Below are 22,385 nucleotides of genomic sequence, written 5' to 3' on the forward strand. Positions count from 1 at the left end.
TAAACAAGTGCACCCCCCCAGACGCTCCCTATAGATACAGGCAGACACCCCATAAAAACTCTGGTAGAACCACAGACCCCATGAACAGCCCCCAAAAACACACGTACTAGGATCTCCCCCATAGTCACGCCCCCAGACAGACACAGCCCATCAATAATCCCATATGCACACCCACACACCCACCCTAGACAGCCCTACAGACCCCCCAAACACCACCCTAGACACATGCTATAAACGCCCCATAGATATGCAGACACTCCTGGACCAACCCAGCCCACCCGCCAATGGACACGCTCACACATAAACCAAACCAGTTCACAGGCCAGGTGCTCTGCTGCTGGGCCTCCTGCCCTCTATTCAGCAAAAGGCACCAGAATCAGGGGCAGTGGGGCGGGTGGAAGGGCTGGGAGCTCAGGGGGGTGGAGGGACAAGCACCGGGGGGGGGTATTAGCAGCCGCGCTTCCTGCCTGAGGGCCCCCACCCCGGCAGTGCCCCCAGTGACCTGCAGCGTCACACTTGCCTCTTGCTTCAAAATTATTATTTATTTGCTGCTGCTGTAAAAGAACCAGCCCCATCAGAGCTGGAAATGAGTCACTGCAAATACAAGGATCAAGCCCCAGGGTCCAGGCACAGCCCCTCCCCTGTCCAACCCCTCAGAGTCTCCTGCATTATTACTACAGCCCCCCCCGCACGCACGCACACACGCCCCCCCCCCCCCCGCCGCCTGTTCCTCCTTCCACGGGGGAGGTTCCTGGCTGCATGCCCAGCCCATGCTGGCAGAGGCCTGTGGAGGGGAAGGGCAGGGGGGGCAGCCCCCTGAATACCACCGTCTGGCCCGACATGCTTATTACCTCCTGTGCCGGCGCTAAAGTGCAAATGTCACAAAGTGGCTGAGTTCCGGCCCCTTTGCCGGGCCGCGGGGCTCCACCGGGTCCTGGCATCTCGAGCGAGCAAACACCCCCCGTCCGAAGTCGGGTGGCATTAACTCCATTGCACCGCCAGGGAACCGGAGCCGTTTAGGGGGGACAGGATTTGGCACGCGCTTGGCAGAAGCCCAGGAGTTCTGGCGTCACCCTCCGTTCCCGCCAAGAGTCAGGCCCCGAACCCGAGTCCCGGCTCCCCGCCCTAACCAGCTCCTGGGCTGAGAGCCGCCTGCCCAGCCTGGCCACTCCCCTGGGCTGCCACAGAGACTCTTCGAAACCCCGGGGCAGAGTCAGGACTGGCCAGGCCGATCAGTTAAAGGCCAGGATTTCAGGCTCCCAGAGGGTCACCCCCGCAGCAGACAAAACTTCTTTGATGCACCCAGATGGGAGCTGTGCTCCTGTGAAATCTGACCTCACAAAACCCTGGCCTGCCCCGTGCAGCTTAAAGCCCGTTTCAGCGGGGCTTGGCTGGCACAGGCTGCATGTCTGATGCTCAAGCTCTGGGTTTGGTTCCACCCCGGTGCTGGCCCAGACAGGACACTGGGGTTCAGACGCTGCTCAGAGTAGAAATGCCCGTGTGATGACCGACAGCTGGGGACGGAACTGGGGACCCCTGGAGCCCAGAGCAGGAGCGGCCGCTGCTCAAGCCCTGAGTCATCCTTGGCACCGGGGTGGGGCGGTTTAACCGCAAGCGCTTGCTGCTCGGGGGGGAAATTCCTGCTGCCTTTGCCAGGAGCCTCGGCGTGAAACCTCAGGGCAAACCCCATCAGCACACACGGCGGAAACGCTGCACTATGCTGGCCCCCGGGCTGCAGTGGAGGCCTGGGATGGTGAGACGCCTCCCCATGCCACAATCCTGCAGGCTCAGCCCCAATTAACACCCCCCTCTGCCCAATTTCACACACACGCACCCCTGAGCAGCCCTCGCTGCATGGAGAGGCAGCTGCGAGCCGGGCTGGGGGAAAGGGGAGCTCGGGGTCTCTGGGCCCCACGATGAGGAGATGGGGCTGCGAGCCCTGGGCAGCTCAGGGTGACAGTTCACAGCTGGGCCCTTGCTGATTATAACACCTCCCACGGGTTAACAGTCTGGTGAGAACAAGAAGGGACCCATGCAAAGCTCTGAGCAGAGTTAAAGGGCAACGAGCACTACATTTCCCTAGCCAAGAGACTGCCACCGCCAGCTCCCAGTGCCACCCAAGCCCACAACGCCCCCATCCCACCGCCCGGCGCAAACCCAGCCTGCGACGTCCCAGCGCCCGGCACAAACCCAGCCTGCGACGTCCCAGCGCCCGGCACAAACCCAGCCTGCGACGTCCCAGCGCCCGGCACAAACCCAGCCTGCGACGTCCCAGCGCCCGGCACAAAACCAGCCTGCGACGTCCCAGCGCCCGGCACAAAACCAGCCTGCGACGTCCCAGCGCCCATCGTAACCCAAGCCGGCGACACCCCCGTCCCAGCACAAACCCAGCCTGGGATGCCCAAATACCAAACTGCACACCTTCCTCGCTCCCAGCCCTGCTCATGCATGTCCCACTGCCCTGTGCCTTGCCCAGGGGAGCCCAGCCCCATGGCCAGTTAGCTCCTGGGCTCCCTGTTGGGGCTGCCCACCAGTGGGGTGCTGTTAGGCAAAGACATGGTGTTCTGCAGGTAGACGCATTGCCCAAGTGCAGTCTGGGAGCGGCTCTGCCCCTCAGCGCTGTCACTGTGGAAGCCCCAGGCCTTGCGCAGATTATCCATCACCACCATGCGCTGGAAGGTCTCGGTGGCGAAGTAATAGGCCAGCGGGTCCAGGGCCGCGTTGGCGGAGGCCACCAGCAAGGTGAAGCGGTAGGAAAAGTCCAGCATGTCGCCCTGCAGGGCATCCACCTGGTAGCAGATCAGCACCAGGTGGAAAGGCAGAAAGCAGCCCAGGAAGATGGTGATGTTGGCCACAATCATTCTGCGGATCTTGGCGCTGTTCACCAGCTCCATCTGGGCGGCCGCGCTGCGCTGGATGGCTCGGAGCAGGGCCCAGGAGCAGACCACCATGACCAGCAGCGGCAGGACGAAGCACAGAGCCATGGCCGAGGACACGCTGGGCTGGGTGACGTACTTGGGCTTGTTGTCGAAGCAGTGGTCCCACGGCGGCTCCTTCCCAGGCTGGGTGAAGTAGGTGGGGACGGTACCGGCACAGCTCAGCAGCCAGACGCCCAGGCAGATGTACTTGGCCTGTTTGCGCAGCGCCTTGACCCGGGGGTGCAGGGGGAAGCAGACGGCCATGCAGCGGTCCCCGCTGATGCAGGTCAGCAGGAAGATGCTCCCGTACATGTTGACCAGCAGCAGCAGCCCCGTGATCTCGCAGACCTGGACTCCCAGACTGGGCCGCCTGCTATAGTAATAGATCCGGACGGGCAGCGACACCACTAGCAGCAGGTCGGAGACGGCCAGGTTCTTCATGTAGACGGTGGTGAAGGAGCGGACGCTGCTGCAGCGGAAGAAGATGTAGAGGGCGGCCAGGTTGAGCACCAGCCCCAGCGTGAAGATGAGGGCGTACAGCCCCACGAAGACCGGGTCCGTCGAGCTGCTGTTGCTGCTGTAATTGGAGGTCATCTTGCTGCAAAGCTCCAGGCCACGCGAGGGACAAGCTGGGGCAGTGTCCCACGAGGGTCAGGGAAACATCGGCCCCACTGAGCACCAGATGCTGCCCCACACGTGGCTCCGTGATCCACGATCTCTCCGAGCGCCGCCCGTCTTCAACCTAGGAGAAATCAGGGAAGAAGTGAGTGCGTCCCACTGGCCGTGGGGTCAAAGAGGAGCCCGGGATTAAATAGATTTGTGGGAACATTCTGGGGTCTCAAATCGCCCCAGCACCGGGCTCCTGCATACAACCCAGATCTGAGGAACTATAAGAAAGAGATGCCTAATTTCCACATGCTGGAGAATTCGCCCCCATCCCTGAGTCAGTTAGCCCCTGTATGTTCATGGCATGCATGTGCAGACGTGCACACACGTTAGATAAAAACATAAAACACCCTTGCTGTAGGGTTGCAAAGCAACATTAGTTTACTACTTAGAATCCAGAGCCCTGTCACACACAAACCGAAACAGAGAGAGAGAAAGCAGGCTGCTCCATAAGGCAGAAAGGCCCAACTCACCCCATTTTGTGGTAGGCCATCTGCAGACTGGCCAATGCTAGAGCCAGATCTCCTACTTCCCTACAGAGCCCCCAGCCTGCAAGTAGGACCAGGAAAACCCCTGAGTCAGCAGCGTGCCCTTGTTGCCAAGAAGGCCAATGGCATATTGGGCTGTATTAATAGGAGCATTGCCAACAGATTGAGGGAAGTGATTATTCCCCTCTATTCAGCACCGGTGAGGCCACACCTGGAGTAGTGTGTCCAGTTTTGGTCCCCCCACTACAGAAGGGATGTGGACAAATGGGAGAGGGTCCAGCGGAGGGCAACGAAAATGATCAGTGGGCTGAGGCACATGACTTACGAGGAGAGGCTGAGGGAACTGGGATTGTTTAGTCTGCAGAAGAGAAGAATGAGGTGGGATTTGATAGCTGCTTTCAACTACCTGAAAGGGGGTTCCAAAGAGGATGACAGAACGAGGAGTAATGGTCTCATGTTACAGTGGGGGAGGTCTAGGTTGGATATTCGGAAACACTATTTCACTAGGAGGGTGGTGAAACACTGGAATGGGTTACCTAGCGAGGTGGTGGAATCTCCTTCCTTTGAGGTTTTTAAGGTCAGGCTTGACAAAGCCCTGGCTGGGATGATTTAGTTGGGGATTGGTCCTGCTTTGAGCAGGGGGGTGGGACTAGATGACCTCCTGGGGTCCCTTCCAACCCTGCTATTCTAGGATTTAAAGTGACGGCTTATAATTGCAATACAATTTTCAATACACCATAGTCCTGAGGTTAATTCCCATCCCTTCTGAAACCTTCGCTACTTCTTTTCAGTCTGAATTTGTCCGTCCGTTGCATCTTGTTCTGCCTTTTCCTGTGGGATAAAGGAGAACATGAGGACCAGACATCTCTTCATTCAGCAACTTCGCAGAGAGGGTAGAAAAATCTTTTCCAGTGGAAAATGGCTTTTGGGTTGAACTGGAAACGTCCATTGTCAATGACACTTTTGGAGGATTTGTCAAATTTTCAGTTGGCCAAAACCTGTGAAAAATTTCAACATGCCCAGAAGACGTCTGTTGTTGTGGAAGCCGCCTGCGGTGAGAAAGCCTGTTTGCTCGAGCTGGTACTTACGGGCAGAGATCCTTAGGCAGCACCAGGCGGGACCGGAACCGAGGCCCGTCTTGTCTCCTGCAGCGGCAGCATCCTGGCATGAGAACTTGCGGTGGCAGCAGTGGGATAATCGCCCCCCACAGTAGGTTTCTTCCTGGTCATTAACTGTCCCTCTGTGAAGCTGAAGAGAAGACACCCCATTTTCTATCGCAGGGCCGCCTGGCCCATTGTAGCCAGACTGTCTCTGTGCTGTGGACGCCCAAGTCGGGGATTAGGGCCTGCTGTGCCCAGCGCTGGGCAGACACTTTGCCCAGACAACCATCGCTGCCCAAGTGAATGATAAACAGATGGATAGACAGGGCAGTGGGCAGGAGGGGCAGGGTGAAGTCACACGAACAAGGGTGGCTAATGCAGAAAAGCAGAAGTCTCTTCAGGGAAACCACGGGCTTGAGACACAGACACATAAGAGACAAACCTGGATCTGATCCTCAGCGTTGCTGAGCGCCTGGAACTCCCCACTGCAGCTGGGCGGGGGGCCATGCGGGCGAGAGATTGCCCAGGGCCCAGTTCTGCCGAAAATCAAGCCCCTAATTTCAATCCCTAAATAGGGAGTCATCCTGTGGTTTGGGTAAGGGAAGAGATCAGAGGAGAGGATCACAATGGATCCATCTGGCCTTGTGAAACCCACCCTGTACAGAGCACCACCACCAGGAGACTGCCTCGGGCTGGGCTAGCGGGGGCTGCGGGTTGGGAGTGAGGGGCACCGGCAGGGCTGGGGGGAGCCCAGGGCTGGGGTAGCAGGGGGCTGCGGGTCGGGAGTGAGGGGCACCGGCAGAGCTGGGGGGCCCAGGGCTGGGCTAGCAGGGGCTGCAGGTCAGGAGTGAGGGGCACCGGCAGGGCTGGGGGGAGCCCAGGGCTGGGCTAGCAGGGGCTGCGGGTCGGGAGTGAGGGGCACTGGCAGAGCTGGGAGGAGCCCAGGGCTGGGCTAGCAGGGGGCTGCAATCCAGGATTGAGGCACACTATAATGTATTAAAATAATAATTATTTTTAAATTTTTAATTAAATTTAAATTTTAATTTTTTAATAATTATTTTTTAAAAGTAATGCTGTTATTATGCTGGGGATTGAGCAAAGCCTAATTGAAGCTGGTGGGTGTAGTAGCCATCCTGAATTCACGACAAATGTACAGAGGAACAGAGCCCCTTTGTGGAACAGTCGCTCGAAACACTAGGAGCCACCCACACAAAACCAAGCCCAAGTCTGCGGGGTTCTCCTTGGAGTGAGAAAGCTGGTTGTCGGAGGGAGAGAGCTGGGTCTGGGTCCGTGTGAAAGAGGGAGCAGAAAGGCCACAGCAGCACACAGAACTAACAGCAGGAAGTCCCAAGAGACAGCCAGAGAAGCGCTGAGAAATGGCGAAGAGAAGGAGCTTTTGGGCAGAGTGCTAGCTTTGTAAATAAACAGGATGGCGTCAAATAAATGCTTGAGACCATCATCAGTTTCTCCCCCCCCACCCCCCCTCCAGTGGAAACAACCCCTGCACTCCGAATATTGGTGAACGACTCAGGTCAACAGTGGCAACGATATTCAAGCAGGACATGAAACCACTGAATTGGTGGATGTCACTGGCTAAGCACCGGAAACCACAGTTTGTTGACGGTGAGGCCAGTAGTTTCTTCACGAGGTGCAGAGGGAATATTTTCTTCATTGAAGTTTATTCAGATAGTTCAGTTCAAAGCTTTGAGCAGGGGGGTTGGACTAGATGACCTCCTGAGGTCTCTTCCAGCCCTAATCTTCATGATTCTGTGTGACATGGAGTGCGAGTTGAAAAAGCAGGAAAGCTTGTTTTTCCTCTTCCAATACCTGAATAAAAACTAGGTGTGAGGATGAGATCTACTAATTCTAAAATCTTGAAGGGTGAGGTGACCAGAAACAATAAGTTCAATTCACTTGACTGCAGATACTAATAGTTCCTCTGTTTAATAAATCCATCAGTTTTAAATGCAAAACATAGTTTGAAAACTTCCTTTTTCTCTTCACGTGTCCAGCACATGTAAAATAGTTTGATTTACGCAACAAAAACAAATTTAAAATGCTGGTTTTGTGCATTGAATTCCAGTTTCCACCCAAATGCAGCATGACCAAATGACGAGTAAAAAGTTCCTCATCTTGTCAATAGGAAATGTGTCATTCACCATTTTCTAACATCACAACAAATGTTAAAATGAGGACTGATAAAAGTATGTTATGCTGTGTAACTGCTTGACTAAATGAGGTTAGATACACTGTATCATCCTGGTTCGCAAAAGAAAGGTCCCAAATTATACCAACCAATGAGAATCTACCTTTCTTTAGGAAAATAATGAAGTACAAAGGCAAAAGAAGATTAAAACCGATGATTTAAAACAAGATTTCCTGCTTGCTGATTTGTGTCAGTGGCTTGACTCACTTGGATTTAAAGCAATCTACCCAGGGGAACAGAACAGCTGTTGTTAACAAATCTATGTTAAGACGCAGTTGCATTTCTCAGGCAATAGCTAAGCCCTTGGGGGTGAGGGAATCTGAGCCGGGCAGTTTGCTAAGTGTTTGGCTGAACAAAGTCCTGGCCTCTGCCCTGGTGAGACACTGCATCTCCTCTCTCCAAAGGCCGTGAGGGTGGCAAAGCCATGTCGAGCTGTTGGCTGCCCCGCCAATGTCATCAGTGAGGAGAGGACACGGCTGAGTCAGCAGCCACAGATCGCAGGTAGCAATGGGGGCAACCTTATGCAGGGAGAGGAAAAAATAGCTCAGCATTTGTGCAAACAAGACACTTCGAAGGAATTATCTTTCCTCTGTTATCATCCGGTTCTCACCCACCAAACCGTGGGGAGGCGAAGTCTAGGGCATGACTGAGGGGCACCAGCAGAGCTGCGGGAGGGGGACCCAGGGCTGGGCTAGCAGGGGGCTAGAGCAGGTTGAGATTGAGAGGCACCAGCAGGGGTGACTATAGCGGGAATCTGCCTCATGTTTCATGCTCAGAAGTTACAGCATGTTGAGCCACAAGCCCTTTCTGCCCCCCGCCCCCTCCACCACCACCACGTCCGTCCGTTGGGGGATTGTGCAAAGATGCTATCGGCTGAGTTTGTTTGTGTTTGTCTGTGGCTTGGGGCCTGCTTTGGGTCTGCTCGCTCAGAGATTGCGTGTGTGTGATGGTGGGGGGGGGGGTTCGAACAGCCCTGGGAGATGAAGCCTGCACCAAAGAACTGGGCCTGCTACCAGGAGTCGGGTTCCAGCAAGCTCCTGGGGCAGGGAGAAGGAAATCATTCGGAAGGAAGGATGGAGGGAAGGAAAGAGGGAAGGATGGATGGATGGAAGAAAGAAAGGAAGAATGAAAGGAGGGATGGATGGATGAAAGGAAAGAGGGAGGGAGGGATGGATGGATGGTGGGAAGGAGGGAGGGATGGAAGGATGGACTGAGGGATGGAGGGAAGGGGGAGGAATGGATGGAGGGTCGGAGGGATGGATGAAGGGAGGGAAGGATGGACAAAGGGAGGGAGGGAGGAAAGGAAGGAAGCATGGATGGAGGGAGGAAAGGAGGGAAGGATGGAGGGCCGGAGGGAGGGAGGGAAGGATGGACGGAGGGAGGGAAGGATGGTTGGATGGACGGAGGAAAGGAGGGCCGGAGTAGCACCGTTATGGTTAAGATTGATACTCTGTGACTCTTTACTACCCATTTTTTCTACGTGCTCTAGAACCGAGACACTTACCTGGATTGACGTGGAAAGCGCCGTGTCTCATGGGGATCCCGGGTAACGTCACTGATCCAGGTTGGAGGCTGTTTGCGGGAAGGTTTCCCAAGAATCAGCTCCCCCCCTAAAATAAAAATCATGGAAACCATCAAAATGTTGCCATCCTTACAAAGCGCCAGGCTAGGGCGCAGACTCGGCCTCCCCCAGCTGATCTCGGCCCTTGGGACTGATCCCAGCTGGGGTCCGGCCCCCTCGGCCCTGTTGGAGAACCAACACTGAAATCCTTACTGAGGGTAAAAGTGGCTGGAGCCGACACACAGTCACGTTTGCAATATTCGCAGGCAGCCTGGCCCCAGACCGCACGAGAGGCGCAAGGGGACATGCTGCAGCCCTTGGCAGTGCCCGCGTGCCGCAAGGCTGAGCCCTGCCCTGGGCAGGTTTCTGAGAAACGTGTGTAGACAGCCTTTGCGGTGCCGGGCCTCAGATTTTACTTCAGAAGTTGTGTCGGGGGTTTGGCAGAGGGCAGATGAGAGACTCTTGGAAGCAGCAAACAGGACGGGGGCTGCTTCCCTGGGCAACGTGACTGAGTTTGAGCCATGAATAGACAACAGCTGCTCCGCCCTTCAAAGCGTTCAGAGCTGTCAACCTGCCTTCACACCTGTGAAACCAGCCATCGCTGGAAATGTCACAGGCTAGGAAAGCGTTATGTCGTCTGCCCCTTTTAAACCCGTCAGAGCAAACTACCAGGGATGCCCCCACCCGTGCCCCCCACCGGCCACCAAAAAGAGAGACCCTCTGCCGACCTCCCCTCTTCCCTGTGGGGATGGAAATCCCGGCGCAGAAGGGATCATTAAATTGGCTAGTCTCCCATGAAATCATTACACCAGCAGGGTCTCTTGCATAATCCTGGCCAGCTAGCCCTGCATGGAGCCCGGTCACTTGTGCTGGACTAAAGCATCTCCCGGAAAGGCTCCAGTCCGAGAGAGGGACCATCCACCACTGCTCGGGGGAGTTTGTTCCCATGGTTAATCACCCGCACTGCGAACAATTGTGATTTCTAGCTGGAACGTGTCTGGCTTTAACGCCCAGCCATTGGTTCTTGCTCTGCCTTTCTCTGCTATGTTGAAGACCCCATTAGTACCTGGTATTTTCTCCCCTTGAAGCTACGTAGACACTGGAAGCAAAGTCAGTTTGATTTTTGAGAAGCGAAACGCATTGAGTCCCTCACGGTAAAGACATTTCCTCCAGCCCTCGAATCCTGAATCACTGGGGCTTTTTTTCTGCCTTTTTGCCAACTTTTCAGCCTCCCCTTGATAACCTGGACAGCGGAGCTGGGCACAGTAGCCAGTATCCATCTGATCAGCACTGTGTAAACACTCCACCCTGCTCCTCTCACTCCACCCGTTTCTCCATCTGAGGATCACATTGGCCCTTTTCCCCCAGCAGCGTGCTGGGCACGCGGGTGGAATTGTTTGCCCACCATGCCCCCTAAGTCCTTTCCAGTCGCCACTATCCAGGATTCAATCCCCTGCCGTGCTGCAGTACGGCCTGGCTTCCTCATTCCCCGATGTATAACTGTGCCCCGGCTGTTGTTATCCATCTCACTGGGTTTGGCTGGGCCCAGCTGAGCGCCATACAACTGTCCCAGCCTCACACTTACTTACCAATTATCTGTCAGTCTTTGCTTCCTCCCCCACCCCCAGTTCATCAGCAGGGAGTTTATCTTCACAGAATCATAGACTAGCAGGGTTGGAAGGGACCTCAGGAGGTATCTAGTGCAACCCCCTGCTCAAAGCAGGACCAATCCCCAACTAAATCATCCCAGCCAGGTCTTTGTCAAGCCTGACCTTAAAAACCTCTAAGGAAGGAGATTCCACCACCTCCCTAGAGAACGGATTCCAGTGTTTCACCACCCTCCTCGTGAAATAGTGTTTCCTAATATCCAACCTAGACCTCCCCCACTGCAACTTGAGACCATTGCTCCTCGTTCTGTCATCTGCTACCACTGAGACCAGCTGAGATCCATCCTCTTTGGACCCCCCTTCAGGTAGTTGACCTCATCATTGTACTTCATCAGTGACCTGGATTAAGTACAACAGCGAATAGCCTCTGGCCCAGCGAGAGCAGAGAGACCGTGTCCTGGGTCATCAGCACCAAGGATCCACGGGGGTGCCCACCCACACCCATGGAGACGCCATGTGCCCGCCCCCGTGCTGGGAACAGTTAGGTCCTGCCTCCTCCGACACCACAGCCCACCCCAGGATTTTCACCAGAGCGATTTCCTGGGGCTCGGGCCCAGTGACGGAACAAGGTGTCACGGAGAGTGGGGGAGTCCAGGCCCTGCACCCCTCTTCCTGGGATTCACCGTGACTCTCAGCCAGCCAGTAACACAGAAGGTTTATTGGACAACAGGAACACAGTCCACAACAGAGCTTGTGGGTACAACCAGGACCCCTCAGTCAAGTCCTTCTGGGGGAGCAGGGAGCTCAGACCCCAGCCCTGGGGTTCCCTGTGTTCCTCCACCCAGCCCCAAACTGAAACTAACCCCCCCCCCCCAGCCAGCTCCCTCCGGGCAGAGGTGTCACCTCCCCCTCCTGGCTCAGGTGACAGGCTCTCAGGTCTCCCATCCCCAGGTCAACACTCCCCCCTCCCTGCTGCCTCACGCACGGTGCGGGTGACGCCTACACTATGGAGGAAACAATGTTTAGACAGGGTTTGTGTCTATTGCCGTGGGGAGGGATGGGGCCTCAGCCGAAGGGGCCAAAGGACACAGCTCATGGCAAACGCTCCCCAACGCACCGCGCTCCAAATTCGCTTCCAGATCGGGCCCACTGGGAAAGTCAAAGGCACGAGAGGGACGGACACAGATGGACACCCACCCCCGCCATCCCCATGCCCATCCCCCAGCCAACCCCCTAGCCCCAGGCATACCCGGCTACCCGCCTGCCCCTCACACCCCGTCTCTGAAGGCTCCTCACCCTGCCTGATTCCCCACTCCCTGTGCTGCCCCTCTGGGCTGGAGCAGCCCTGAGCCATGGCAAGGGGTCTCACCCAGCAGGGCCTCTGCCCAGCCCGGGCCGCCTTGCTGCTGGTACAGCAAGAGAAAAGCAGGAACTGAGCCCGGCAGCAGCTCGGCACAACCACCATTGCGCCTGTCGCACGCTGTGTGTTTCGTAGCCGCTCGCCCTTCCTGAGAGCAAAAATATCACAGAATAACCCCCACCGCGGGGGCAGAGGTGCCAGCAGGCCCTGCTCCGCAGCAGCCCCCGCGGTCACCGTCACCCCGCTACGTGGTGGGGAAACTGGAGCAGCAAGGGAAGATCCCAGGAGTCCTGGCTCCCAGCCCCCCTGCTCTAATCCACCAGCCCCCGCTCCCCTCCCAGAGCGGGAAGGGAACCCAGGAGTCCTGGCTCCCAGCTCCCCTGCTCTAATCCACCAGCCCCCGCTCCCCTCACAGAGCCGGGGAGAACCCAGGAGTCCTGGCTCCCCGTCCCCCGCCCCCCAACTACCAGCCGTCACTTCCATCCAAGAGCCGGGAGAGAACCCAGGAGTCCTGGCTCCCAGCCCCCCCTGCTCTAACCCACCAGCCTCCACTCCCCTCGTAGAGCCGGGAGAGAACCCAGGAGTCCTGGCTCCCAGCCCCCCCTGCTCTAACCCACCAGCCTCCACTCCCCTCGTAGAGCCGGGAGAGAACCCAGGAGTCCGGGCTCCCAGCCCCCCCTGCTGTAAGCCACCAGCCCCCACTCCCCTCCCAGAGCTGGGGAGAGAACCCAGCCCCCCTGCTCTAACCTCCACTCCTCTCCCAGAGCTGGGGAGAGAACCCAGGAGTCCTGGCTCCCAGCCCCCTATGCTGTAACCCACCAGCCCCCACTCCCCTCCCAGAGCCAGGAGAGAACCCAGGAGTCCTGGCTCCCAGCCCCCTGCCCCCCAACTACCAGCCATCACTTCCATCCAAGAGCTGGGGACAGAACCCAAGAGTCCTGGCTTCCAGCCCCCATCCCAAACCCACTATACCCCACTCCTCAGCAGTTATCCAGGGACCCACTTACCAGTTAACCGGACAGCCTTTATTTTTGGGGTGTAGGGAGGGCGCCGGGACTCCTGGGTTCCACCCCTGGCTCTGGAAAAGGAGGGGGCTGGGGGCCAGGACTCCTGGGTTCTCTCCCTGGTACTGATGACTCTGATGACTCTGACTTGGGGGGCGGGTTGCCCGAGGCAGGAGGCGGGTGCTGGGGCGGGGGCCTGTCCTCCCAGCGACCTGGGAGCTGTTTGTGAAGGGCCCGTGGGCAGGAGGCGCTGACAGCGAGGGGCCCCACAGGGGAGCAGCCTGTGGTGGGGACCTGCGGCGGCCTGGAGCGCACGCGGTGGGGTGCAGCCAAACCCCAGGCTGCTGCAGGCTGCAGAGCGCCCAGCTGGGCGGGCCGGGGGAACTGGGGGGGCCAGGGGAGCGGGGGGGGGGCCGACCACCCAGCTGGGGGGGTGGGGGAGCTAATGGGGGGGCTGAGCGCCCAGTTGGGGGGGGCGGGGGAGCTAATGGGGGGGCTGAGCGCCCAGTTGGGGGGGGGTCTGTCTGTGGGCTTGGCTGGAATTTCAGCAACCACAGCACGGGGGAGGGGGGGGTTTCCACAGTCGTTTATTTAAAAATAACTGAGAGCACGTACACGCCAGCGCCCCCCCCAGTTCCAGGGGACCCAGAGCCCCCCCAGTTCCAGGGGACCCAGCGCACCCCCCCGGTTCCATGGGAACTTGGTGCCCTGCTCAGCGGCAAAGCAAGGCAGCCCAAGGGGTTGAAATTAGGCGACCAGGGGTCCGGTACCTGGTCCTAAAGGGTCCCTGGCGACTCCGGTCAGCCCCCGGTCGCGGTGCTGTGGGGTTAGAGCAGGCGAGTCCCTCGGCTCCAAGGCAGGGGGGCCATAGAGCTTCGTGTGCTGCTCCTGCCCCGAGCACCGGCTCTGCACTCCCATTGGCCGTGAACTGGCCAATTCGGGGGGGGGGGGGGGGGCAGCACATGGAGCCTCCTGCTCCCCCCCCGGCCTGCCTAGGACCCAGACTTGCTGGCCGCTTCCGGGGCACAGTGCGGTGCCCCAGGACATGCAAGAAGCTTGCCCCAGCCCTGAGCCCCCTCAAACCCAGAGCCCCCCCTGCACCCCAAACCCCTCATCCCTGGCCCCACCCCAGAGCCTGCGCCCCCTTCCCAGAGTCTGTACCCCCTCCTGGACCTCAACCCCCAGCCCTGAGCCCTCCCAAACCCGGAGCCCCCTCCTGCACCCCAGAGCCCTCACTCCCCTCCTGCACCCCAAACCCCTCATCCCTGGCCCCACCCCAGAGCCTGCGCCCCCTTCCCAGAGTCTGTACCCCCTCCTGGACCTCAACCCCCAGCCCTGAGCCCTCCCAAACCCGGAGCCCCCTCCTGCACCCCAGAGCCCTCACTCCCCTCCTGCACCCCAAACCCATCATCCCTGGCCCCACCCCAGAGCCTGCGCCCCCTTCCCAGAGTCTGTACCCCCTCCTGGACCTCAACCCCCAGCCCTGAGCCCTCCCAAACCCGGAGCCCCCTCCTGCACCCCAGAGCCCTCACTCCCCTCCTGCACCCCAAACCCATCATCCCTGGCCCCACCCCAGAGCCTGCGCCCCCTTCCCAGAGTCTGTACCCCCTCCTGGACCTCAACCCCCAGCCCTGAGCCCTCCCAAACCCGGAGCCCCCTCCTGCACCCCAGAGCCCTCACTCCCCTCCTGCACCCCAAACCCCTCATCCCTGGCCCCACCCCAGAGCCTGCGCCCCCTTCCCAGAGTCTGTACCCCCTCCTGGACCTCAACCCCCAGCCCTGAGCCCTCCCAAACCCGGAGCCCCCTCCTGCACCCCAGAGCCCTCACTCCCCTCCTGCACCCCAAACCCCTCATCCCTGGCCCCACCCCAGAGCCTGCGCCCCCTTCCCAGAGTCTGTACCCCCTCCTGGACCTCAACCCCCAGCCCTGAGCCCTCCCAAACCCGGAGCCCCCTCCTGCACCCCAGAGCCCTCACTCCCCTCCTGCACCCCAAACCCATCATCCCTGGCCCCACCCCAGAGCCAGCATCCCAACTCCCTGCCCCAGCCTGGAACCCCCTCCTGTACCCTGAACCCCTCATTTCTGGTCCCACCCCAGAGACTGCCCCCTCTCCCGCCCCCTCAGTTAGAGCCCGCCCCCTCTCCTGCCCCCCAACCCCCTTCCCCCACCCACTGAAAGTGAGTGAGGGTGAGCAAGCCACAGAGGGAGGGGGAATGGAGTAAGCAGGGGCAGGGCCTCAGGGAAAGGGGCGGGGCCTCGGGAAAAGGGGCGGGGCCTCGGGAAAAGGGGCGGGGCCTCGGGGAACAGGCAGAATTAGGGGGTCAGAAAGTTGGCAACCCTAGGTTGACTCTGGCGGGGTGGGGGAGCCCCAGTCCCTAGCGCTGCCCCCCCGCAGGCCCCCCCTGTCGCTTCCCCATGTTCCCATTGCTCCATCCTTGCACCATTTCCTCCATGCCCTGCCTAGGTAGGGGACTGTGGGGCTTGGCGGGGGGGGCATCTTCCCTGGGGAACTGCAGTTCGGGGTGCTCCACCTTCCAGGGCGACAGGGTGGACAGGGTGGACAGGGTGAACTTTGCAGTTCAGGGTGATCATCCCCCACAGGCACCCCCTGCAGTTCGGGGTGCTCCCCCCTCCCCCCAAGGTGCCCCCCTGCAGTGCGGGGCACTCACCCCCCCCCGGGGGGCCCCGGTGCAGTTCAGGGTGCCGAGCCCTGGCAGCGTGACCCGGCCGTGCAGGGAGACGTCAGTGTCGGAGCCGCGGTTCCTGCGAGCACCAGGCTCTTCTCGAAGAGCAGCGGGTGGTAGGCGCCCAGCGAACAGGCCGCCTCCCGGAAGGGCTCGTGACACCGGTCGGTCCGGCGCTGCGAGGGCAGGAACTCACACAACTGCACCAGCCGGCAAAGGGACGTCATCAGCACCGTGCCTGGGGGGCAGAGAGCGGGGTCACTGGCCCGTGGGGGGCCTACAGGCACCGCCCCTCCCGGCCACCAGGGGGCACTGCCCCATGGGGGGCCTACAGGCACCACCCCTCCCGGCTCCTCCCGGCCACCAGGGGGCACTGCCCCTCCTGGCTCCTCCCAGCCACCAGGGGGCATTGCCCCTCCTGGCCACCAGGGGGCACTGCCCCTCCCAGCTCCTCCCAGCCACCAGGGGTCACTGCCCCTCCTGGCTCCTCCCAGCCACCAGGGGTCACTGCCCCTCCCAGCTCCTCCCAGCCACCAGGGGGCACTGCCCCATAGGGGGGCCTACAGGCACCGCCCCTCCCGGCTCCTCCCAACCACCAGGGGGCACCACCCCTCCCGGCTCCTCCCAGCCACCAGGGGGCAGTGCCCCTCCCGGCTCCTCCCAGCCACCAGGGGGCACCGCCCCTCCCGGCCACCAGGGGGCACTACCCCATAGGGGGGCCTACAGGCACCGCCCCTCCCGGCTCCTCCCAACCACCAGGGGGCACCACCCCTCCCGGCTCCTCCCGGCCACCAGGGGGCACCACCCCTCCCGGCTCCTCCCGGCCACCAGGGGGCACTGCCCCTCCTGGCCACCAGGGGGCACTGCCCCTCCCGGCTCCTCCCAGCCACCAGGGGGCACTGCCCCTCCCAGCCACCAGGGGGCACCGACCCTTCAGGGGGTCACTGCCCCATGGGGGGACACACACAAGGCAGGGGGTGCCAGGCGGTCTCTGGGCAGTCGTGGAGGGGTTCCAGGGGGGATGCCGGGACAGGTGCCGGGGGGATCCCTGGCTGGTCGTGTGGAGGGGTTTCAGAGGGGTTTCCAAGGGGGGGCCTCAGGGATGAGGGGTTTGGGACAGGTGCCGGGGCAGGTGCTGGGGGGGTCCCTGGCCGGTCGGGGGGGGTTCAGGGGGGTTTCTGGGGCAGGTGCCAGGACAGGTGCTGTGGGAGGTGCTGGGGAGGGGGTCCCTAGGCGGTCATAGGGGCATTCTGGGGGGGAGTGCTGGGGCAGGTGCCGGGGGGGTCCCGAGCAGTCGTCAGGGGGTGGTTCCAGGGGGGGTGCTGGGGCAGGTGCTGGGCGGGTTCCTGGCTGGTCATGGGGGGGTGCCGGGGGGGTCCTGGGCAGTCGTGGAGGGGGTTCCAGAGGGGGTGCTGGGGCAGGTGCCGGGGGGGTCCCGGGCAGTCGTCAGGGGGTGGTTCCGGGGGGGTGCTGGGGCAGGTGCTGGGCGGGTTCCTGGCTGGTCATGGGGGGGTGCCGGGGGGGTCCTGGGCAGTCGTGGAGGGGGTTCCAGAGGGGGTGCTGGGGCAGGTGCCGGGGGGGTCCCGGGCAGTCGTCAGGGGGTGGTTCCGGGGGGGTGCTGGGGCAGGTGCTGGGCGGGTTCCTGGCTGGTCATGGGGGGGTGCCGGGGGGGTCCTGGGCAGTCGTGGAGGGGGTTCCAGAGGGGGTGCTGGGGCAGGTGCCGGGGGGGTCCCGGGCAGTCGTGAAGGGGGTTCCAGGGGGGGTGCTGGGGCAGGTGCCAGGGGGGTCCCAGCAGTCGTGGAGGGGGTTCCAGGGCGGGTGCTGGGGCAGGTGCTTGGGGGGTTCCAGGGGGGTGCTGGGGGGTCCCAGGCAATTGTGGGGGGGTGGTTCCGGGAGGGGTGCTGGGGGGGTTCCTGGCTGGTCATGGAGGGGTTCTGGGGGGGTGCTGGGGCAGATGCCGGGGGGGTCTCAGGCAGTCGTGGGGGGGTGGTTCCAGGGGAGTGCTGGGGGGTCCCGGGGCAGTCATGGGGGGGTGGTTCCTGGGGGGTGCCGGGGCAGGTGCCGGGGGGGACCCAGGCAGTTGTGGGGGGGTTCCAAGGGGGGTGCTGGGGGGGCCCAGGTAGTCGTGGGGGAGGTGGTTCCTGGGGGGTACCGGGGGGGTTCCTGGCTGGTTGTGGGGGGGGTGGTTCCAGGGGGGTTCTGGGGGGTCCCGGGGCAGTTGTGGGGGGTGGTTCCAGGGGGAGCCGGGACAGGTGCTGGGGAGGTTCCTGGCTGGTCGTGGGGGGGCTCTGGGGCAGGTGCCGGGGGGGGGCCTGGCCAGTTGTGGGGAGGCTTCCGGGGGGTGCTGGGGGGTCCCGGGCAGTCGTGGGGAGGTTCCAGGGGGGATGCCCGGGCAGGTGCCGGGGGAGTTCCACGGGGGTGCTGGGGGGTCCCGGGGGGTGGTTCCAGTGGGAGTGCCGGGAGAGGGTTCCTGGCTGGTCATGGTGGGGTTCTGGGGGGGTGCTGGGGCAGGTGCTGGGAGGGTCTCAGGCAATCATGGGAGGGTGGTTCCTGGGGGGGTGCTGGGGAGGTTCCTGGCTGGTCGGGGGGGGTTCTGGGGGGGGTGCAGGGGCAGGTGCTGGGGGGTCCCGGGCAGTCGTGGGGGGGTGCTTCCAGGGGAGGTGCTCAGGGGGTCCCGGGCAGTCCCGTGGAGGGTGGTTCCAGGGGAGGTGCTCAGGGGCCCTGGGCAGTCGTGGGGGGGTGGTTCCAGGGGGGATGCCAGGGCAACTGCTGGTGGTCCCGGGCAGTCGTGGGGGGCGTTCCAGGGGGGTCCTGGTCAGTCGCGGGGGGGGGTGCTTCCAGGGGAGGTGCTCAGGGGGTCCCGGGCAGTCCCGCGGGGGGTGGTTCCAGGGGGGTCCCGGGCAGTCGTGGGGGGGTGGTTCCAGGGGGGATGCCAGGGCAACTGCTGGTGGTCCCGGGCAGTCGTGGGGGGGGTTCCGGGGGGGTCCCGGTCAGTCGCAGGGGGGTGCTTCCAGGGGAGGTGCTCGGGGGGTTCCGGGCAGTCCCGCGGGGGGTGGTTCCAGGGGGGTCCCGGGCAGTCCCGCGGGGGGTGGTTCCAGGGGGGGGTCCCGGGCAGTCCCGCGGGGGGGCTCACCCCGAACGACCTCGGCCGCGCTCCCCTGGAGCAGGTCCCAGAGCTGCCATTGGAACTGCGGGTGCAGGCCGTGGGTGGCCTGGTGGGGGCGCCGTGGGCGGCCTGGTGGGGGCGCTGCACCCGCCCCACCCCACCCGGAGCTGGGTGAAGATGGGGTCGTCAGGGGCCCCGCTACCACTACAGGGAGGGGCTGGTCGGTGAGAGAGACAGATCTCTCCAGCCCCCCACTGATACCCCAATGCAGCCCCTCAGCCCCCCAACACAGCCCCCAGGACCCCCCACAGGATGGGGTCATTCCGGCTTCGGAACCACTGTCAGGCCCCCTCACAGCCCCCCCCATCCCGCTGTGCTCAGCAGGGCCCTGGTGCCCATCACCCCCAATGTGTCCTCCCCAGCCCCCCGACTTTAACCTGGGACATTCGGCACCCACATCCCTGCAGCACCCCATACACCCCACCCCCAGGGGGCCCCCACGGGGAATGAATGCCCCACATCCCCCCCATTGCCCGCCACCTCCCAGCACTCCCGCGGTGCCCTGAACACCCCGCACCCGCCCCAGGGTCCCCCCAAGGGAATTCATCGAGTCCAAAGCTGGGCGGGATCCCGTCCGACCCCCCATGGGACACCGGCCAGAGACCTGGCCCCCCACTCATTCCTGGCGCGGCTCGCTCCGAGAAACTGCCCCGATGGTGACCCCACAGGCCCCTCGGGGAATCACCCAGGGTTAATCCAGCACCGTGAAAACCCTACACCTTCTTCTCCAGCCAAACCGTGGGGCGCGCCCTCCTAGGGGGCCATGGAGGAGTGTTCGGGGGTGAGGCTGGGGTGCGGCTGGGGTCCACCCCTGCCATCTGAGGCCCCAGCCTCGGCCCCCTTTCCCCCGTCTGCGTCCATCCCAGGACTTGCCGGGGGCCAAGAGCCGGCCCCTGTGGGGCCCACTGGAAACTCACCCGCTCAGGGAAGGGTCCCCACAACCCGCTACAGACCCCCGTCCCCGCAGGGACCCCGTCCCATGATCCTGCAGCGCACCAACCATCCATAACCCCCATTCCCCTGGCCCCATGGGCAAGGCAGCCAGTCCCTCCCTGGCCCCCCAGGTCTCACCTCCTGCAGGTCGGTTGCGTACGTGGCTGGTCCCAGGCCACCAGCCCCCCGGAGTCGTAGAGCGGATTGTCCAGAAAGTGGTGCTCCTTGGACGCCATCAGCTGGGGGGTGGGGGTGGGGTTAGTTAGGGGGAGAGCAGCACAGTCCCCCAAATGCTTCCTCCCCCACCCTCCAACCCCCCAGCCCCACAACCACCTCCGTCCCTGCCCTGCAAACCTCCAGCCCCCCAACCACCTCCTCCCCTGCCCTGCGAACCCCCCTACCCCCCCAACCGCCTCCTCCCCTGCCCTGCGACCCCCCTGTCATGGAGTCCCTGGGCGATGCTCTGGAACTGCTCCCCATGAAGCCAGGCAGGACTCTGGGGAAGTCTCCTCTCTGGGAGCAGCCTGTCTGCAGGACACACAGCTCCCCCGGCTTCCCCCTTCCTGGGTCTGACCTCGGAGCATTCAGCCTCCTCTGCCCCTCCGTGCGCTTCCCCCAGCGAGTCCACCCAGGCGGGGCCCTGGGGAAGCCAGAGGGTCCTGCCCCCCAACTCCGCAGTCAGACGGGACTCTCAGCCAGCCAGTAACACAGAAGGTTTATTAGACGACAGGAACATGGTCTAACACAGAGCTTGTAGGTGCAGAGAACGGGACCCCTCAGCTGGGTCCATTTTGGGGGGCAGTGAGCCAGGCAACCCCGTCTGCACTTCACTCCATGTCTCCAGCCAGCCCCAAACTGAAACTCTCCCCAGCCCCCCCTGCTCTGGGCTTTGTCCCTTTCCTGGGCCAGGAGGTCACCGGATTCCTTTGTTCTCCAACCCTTCAGCTCTCACCTTGCAGGGGGGAAGGGCCCAGGCCATCAGTTGCCAAGAAACAGGGTGTCGGCCATTCTCTGTGTCCAGACCCCTGCACACACCTGCCCTCTAGGGCTCTGCAATGATCATACACCCTTATCCCACCCCCTAGATACTTAAGAACTGCCTAGGGGAAACTGAGGCACCCCCACACTATTCAAAGGAAATATTAAGAACAGTCCAACTTCGTCACATCTCTCCGCCCTTCGAGATCGAACTGAGCGGGTTCACTATACCAGTGACCTGGGGAAGTTTGAAGCCACCCACGTTCCCATGGATGCCCCAGCATCTCTCCCATTCCTTGGTAGGAGTTAGAATCATAGAATCATAGAATATCAAGGTTGGAAGGGACCCCAGAAGGTCATCTAGTCCAACCCCCTGCTCAAAGCAGGACCAATTCCCAGTTAAATCATCCCAGCCAGGGCTTTGTCAAGCCTGACCTTAAAAACCTCTAAGAAAGGAGATTCTACCACCTCCCTAGGTAACGCATTCCAGTGTTTCACCACCCTCTTAGTGAAAAAGTTTTTCCTAATATCCAACCTAAACCTACCCCACTGCAACTTGAGACCATTACTCCTCGTTCTGTCATCTGCTACCATTGAGAACAGTCTAGAGCCATCCTCTTTGGAACCCCCTTTCAGGTAGCTGAAAGCAGCTATCAAATCCCCCCTCATTCTTCTCTTCTGAAGACTAAACAATCCCAGCTCCCTCAGCCTCTCCTCATAACTCATGTGTTCCAGTCCCCTAATCATTTTTGTTGCCCTTCGCTGGACTCTCTCCAATTTATCCACATCCTTCTTGTAGTGTGGGGCCCAAAACTGGACACAGTACTCCAGATGAGGCCTCACCAATGTCGAATAGAGGGGAACGATCACGTCCCTCGATCTGCTCGCTATGCCCCTACTTATACATCCCAAAATGCCATTGGCCTTCTTGGCAACAAGGGGACACTGCTGACTCATATCCAGCTTCTCGTCCACTGTCACCCCTAGGTCCTTTTCCGCAGAACTGCTGCCTAGCCATTCGGTCCCTAGTCTGTAGCGGTGCATTGGGTTCTTCCGTCCTAAGTGCAGGACCCTGCACTTATCCTTATTGAACCTCATCAGATTCCTTTTGGCCCAATCCTCCAATTTGTCTAGGTCCTTCTGTATCCTATCCCTCCCCTCCAGCGTATCTACCACTCCTCCCAGTTTAGTATCATCCGCAAATTTGCTGAGAGTGCAATCCACACCATCCTCCAGATCATTTATGAAGATATTGAACAAAACCGGCCCCAGGACCGACCCTTGGGGCACTCCACTTGATACCGGCTGCCAACTAGACATGGAGCCATTGATCACTACCCGTTGAGCCCGACAATCTAGCCAGCTTTCTACCCACCTTATAGTGCATTCATCCAGCCCATACTTCCTTAACTTGCTGACAAGAATACTATGGGAGACCGTGTCAAAAGCTTTGCTAAAGTCAAGAAACAATACATCCACTGCTTTCCCTTCATCCACAGAACCAGTAATCTCATCATAAAAGGCGATTAGATTAGTCAGGCATGACCTTCCCTTGGTGAATCCGTGCTGGCTGTTCCTGATCACTTTCCTCTCATGCAAGTGCTTCAGGATTGATTCTTTGAGGACCTGCTCCATGATTTTTCCAGGGACTGAGGTGAGGCTGACTGGCCTGTAGTTCCCAGGATCCTCCTTCTTCCCTTTTTTAAAGATTGG

The 22,385-nt window shown here is 61.0% G+C and overlaps 1 protein-coding gene across 3 annotated transcripts; it reads right to left on the reverse strand.

Annotated features, from left to right (window-relative positions):
• Nucleotides 1-726: 726 nt before the first annotated feature.
• Nucleotides 727-15,657, reverse strand: LOC311514080 (lysophosphatidic acid receptor 6-like). 3 transcript variants are annotated; one of them, XM_084616408.1, is made up of 4 exons: nucleotides 15,581-15,657; nucleotides 11,916-12,054; nucleotides 8,883-8,988; nucleotides 727-3,660 (listed from the first exon to the last, which is right to left on the reverse strand). In XM_084616408.1, the coding sequence occupies exon 4, from the start codon at nucleotides 3,510-3,512 to the stop codon at nucleotides 2,499-2,501; it is 1,014 nt and encodes a 337-aa protein (XP_084472534.1). In that variant the 5' UTR covers nucleotides 3,513-3,660; nucleotides 8,883-8,988; nucleotides 11,916-12,054; nucleotides 15,581-15,657; the 3' UTR covers nucleotides 727-2,498. The 3 variants fall into 3 exon arrangements, with proteins under 3 accessions (XP_084472534.1, XP_084472535.1, XP_084472533.1); XM_084616409.1 differs by lacking the exons at nucleotides 11,916-12,054; nucleotides 15,581-15,657 and adding an exon at nucleotides 13,681-13,731; XM_084616407.1 differs by lacking the exons at nucleotides 11,916-12,054; nucleotides 15,581-15,657 and adding an exon at nucleotides 12,914-12,994.
• Nucleotides 15,658-22,385: the final 6,728 nt, after the last annotated feature.

The sequence above is a fragment of the Lepidochelys olivacea genome (assembly GCF_965140295.1).
Source record: "Lepidochelys olivacea isolate rLepOli2 genome assembly, chromosome: 28".
Classification (NCBI taxonomy): Eukaryota; Metazoa; Chordata; order Testudines; family Cheloniidae; genus Lepidochelys; species Lepidochelys olivacea.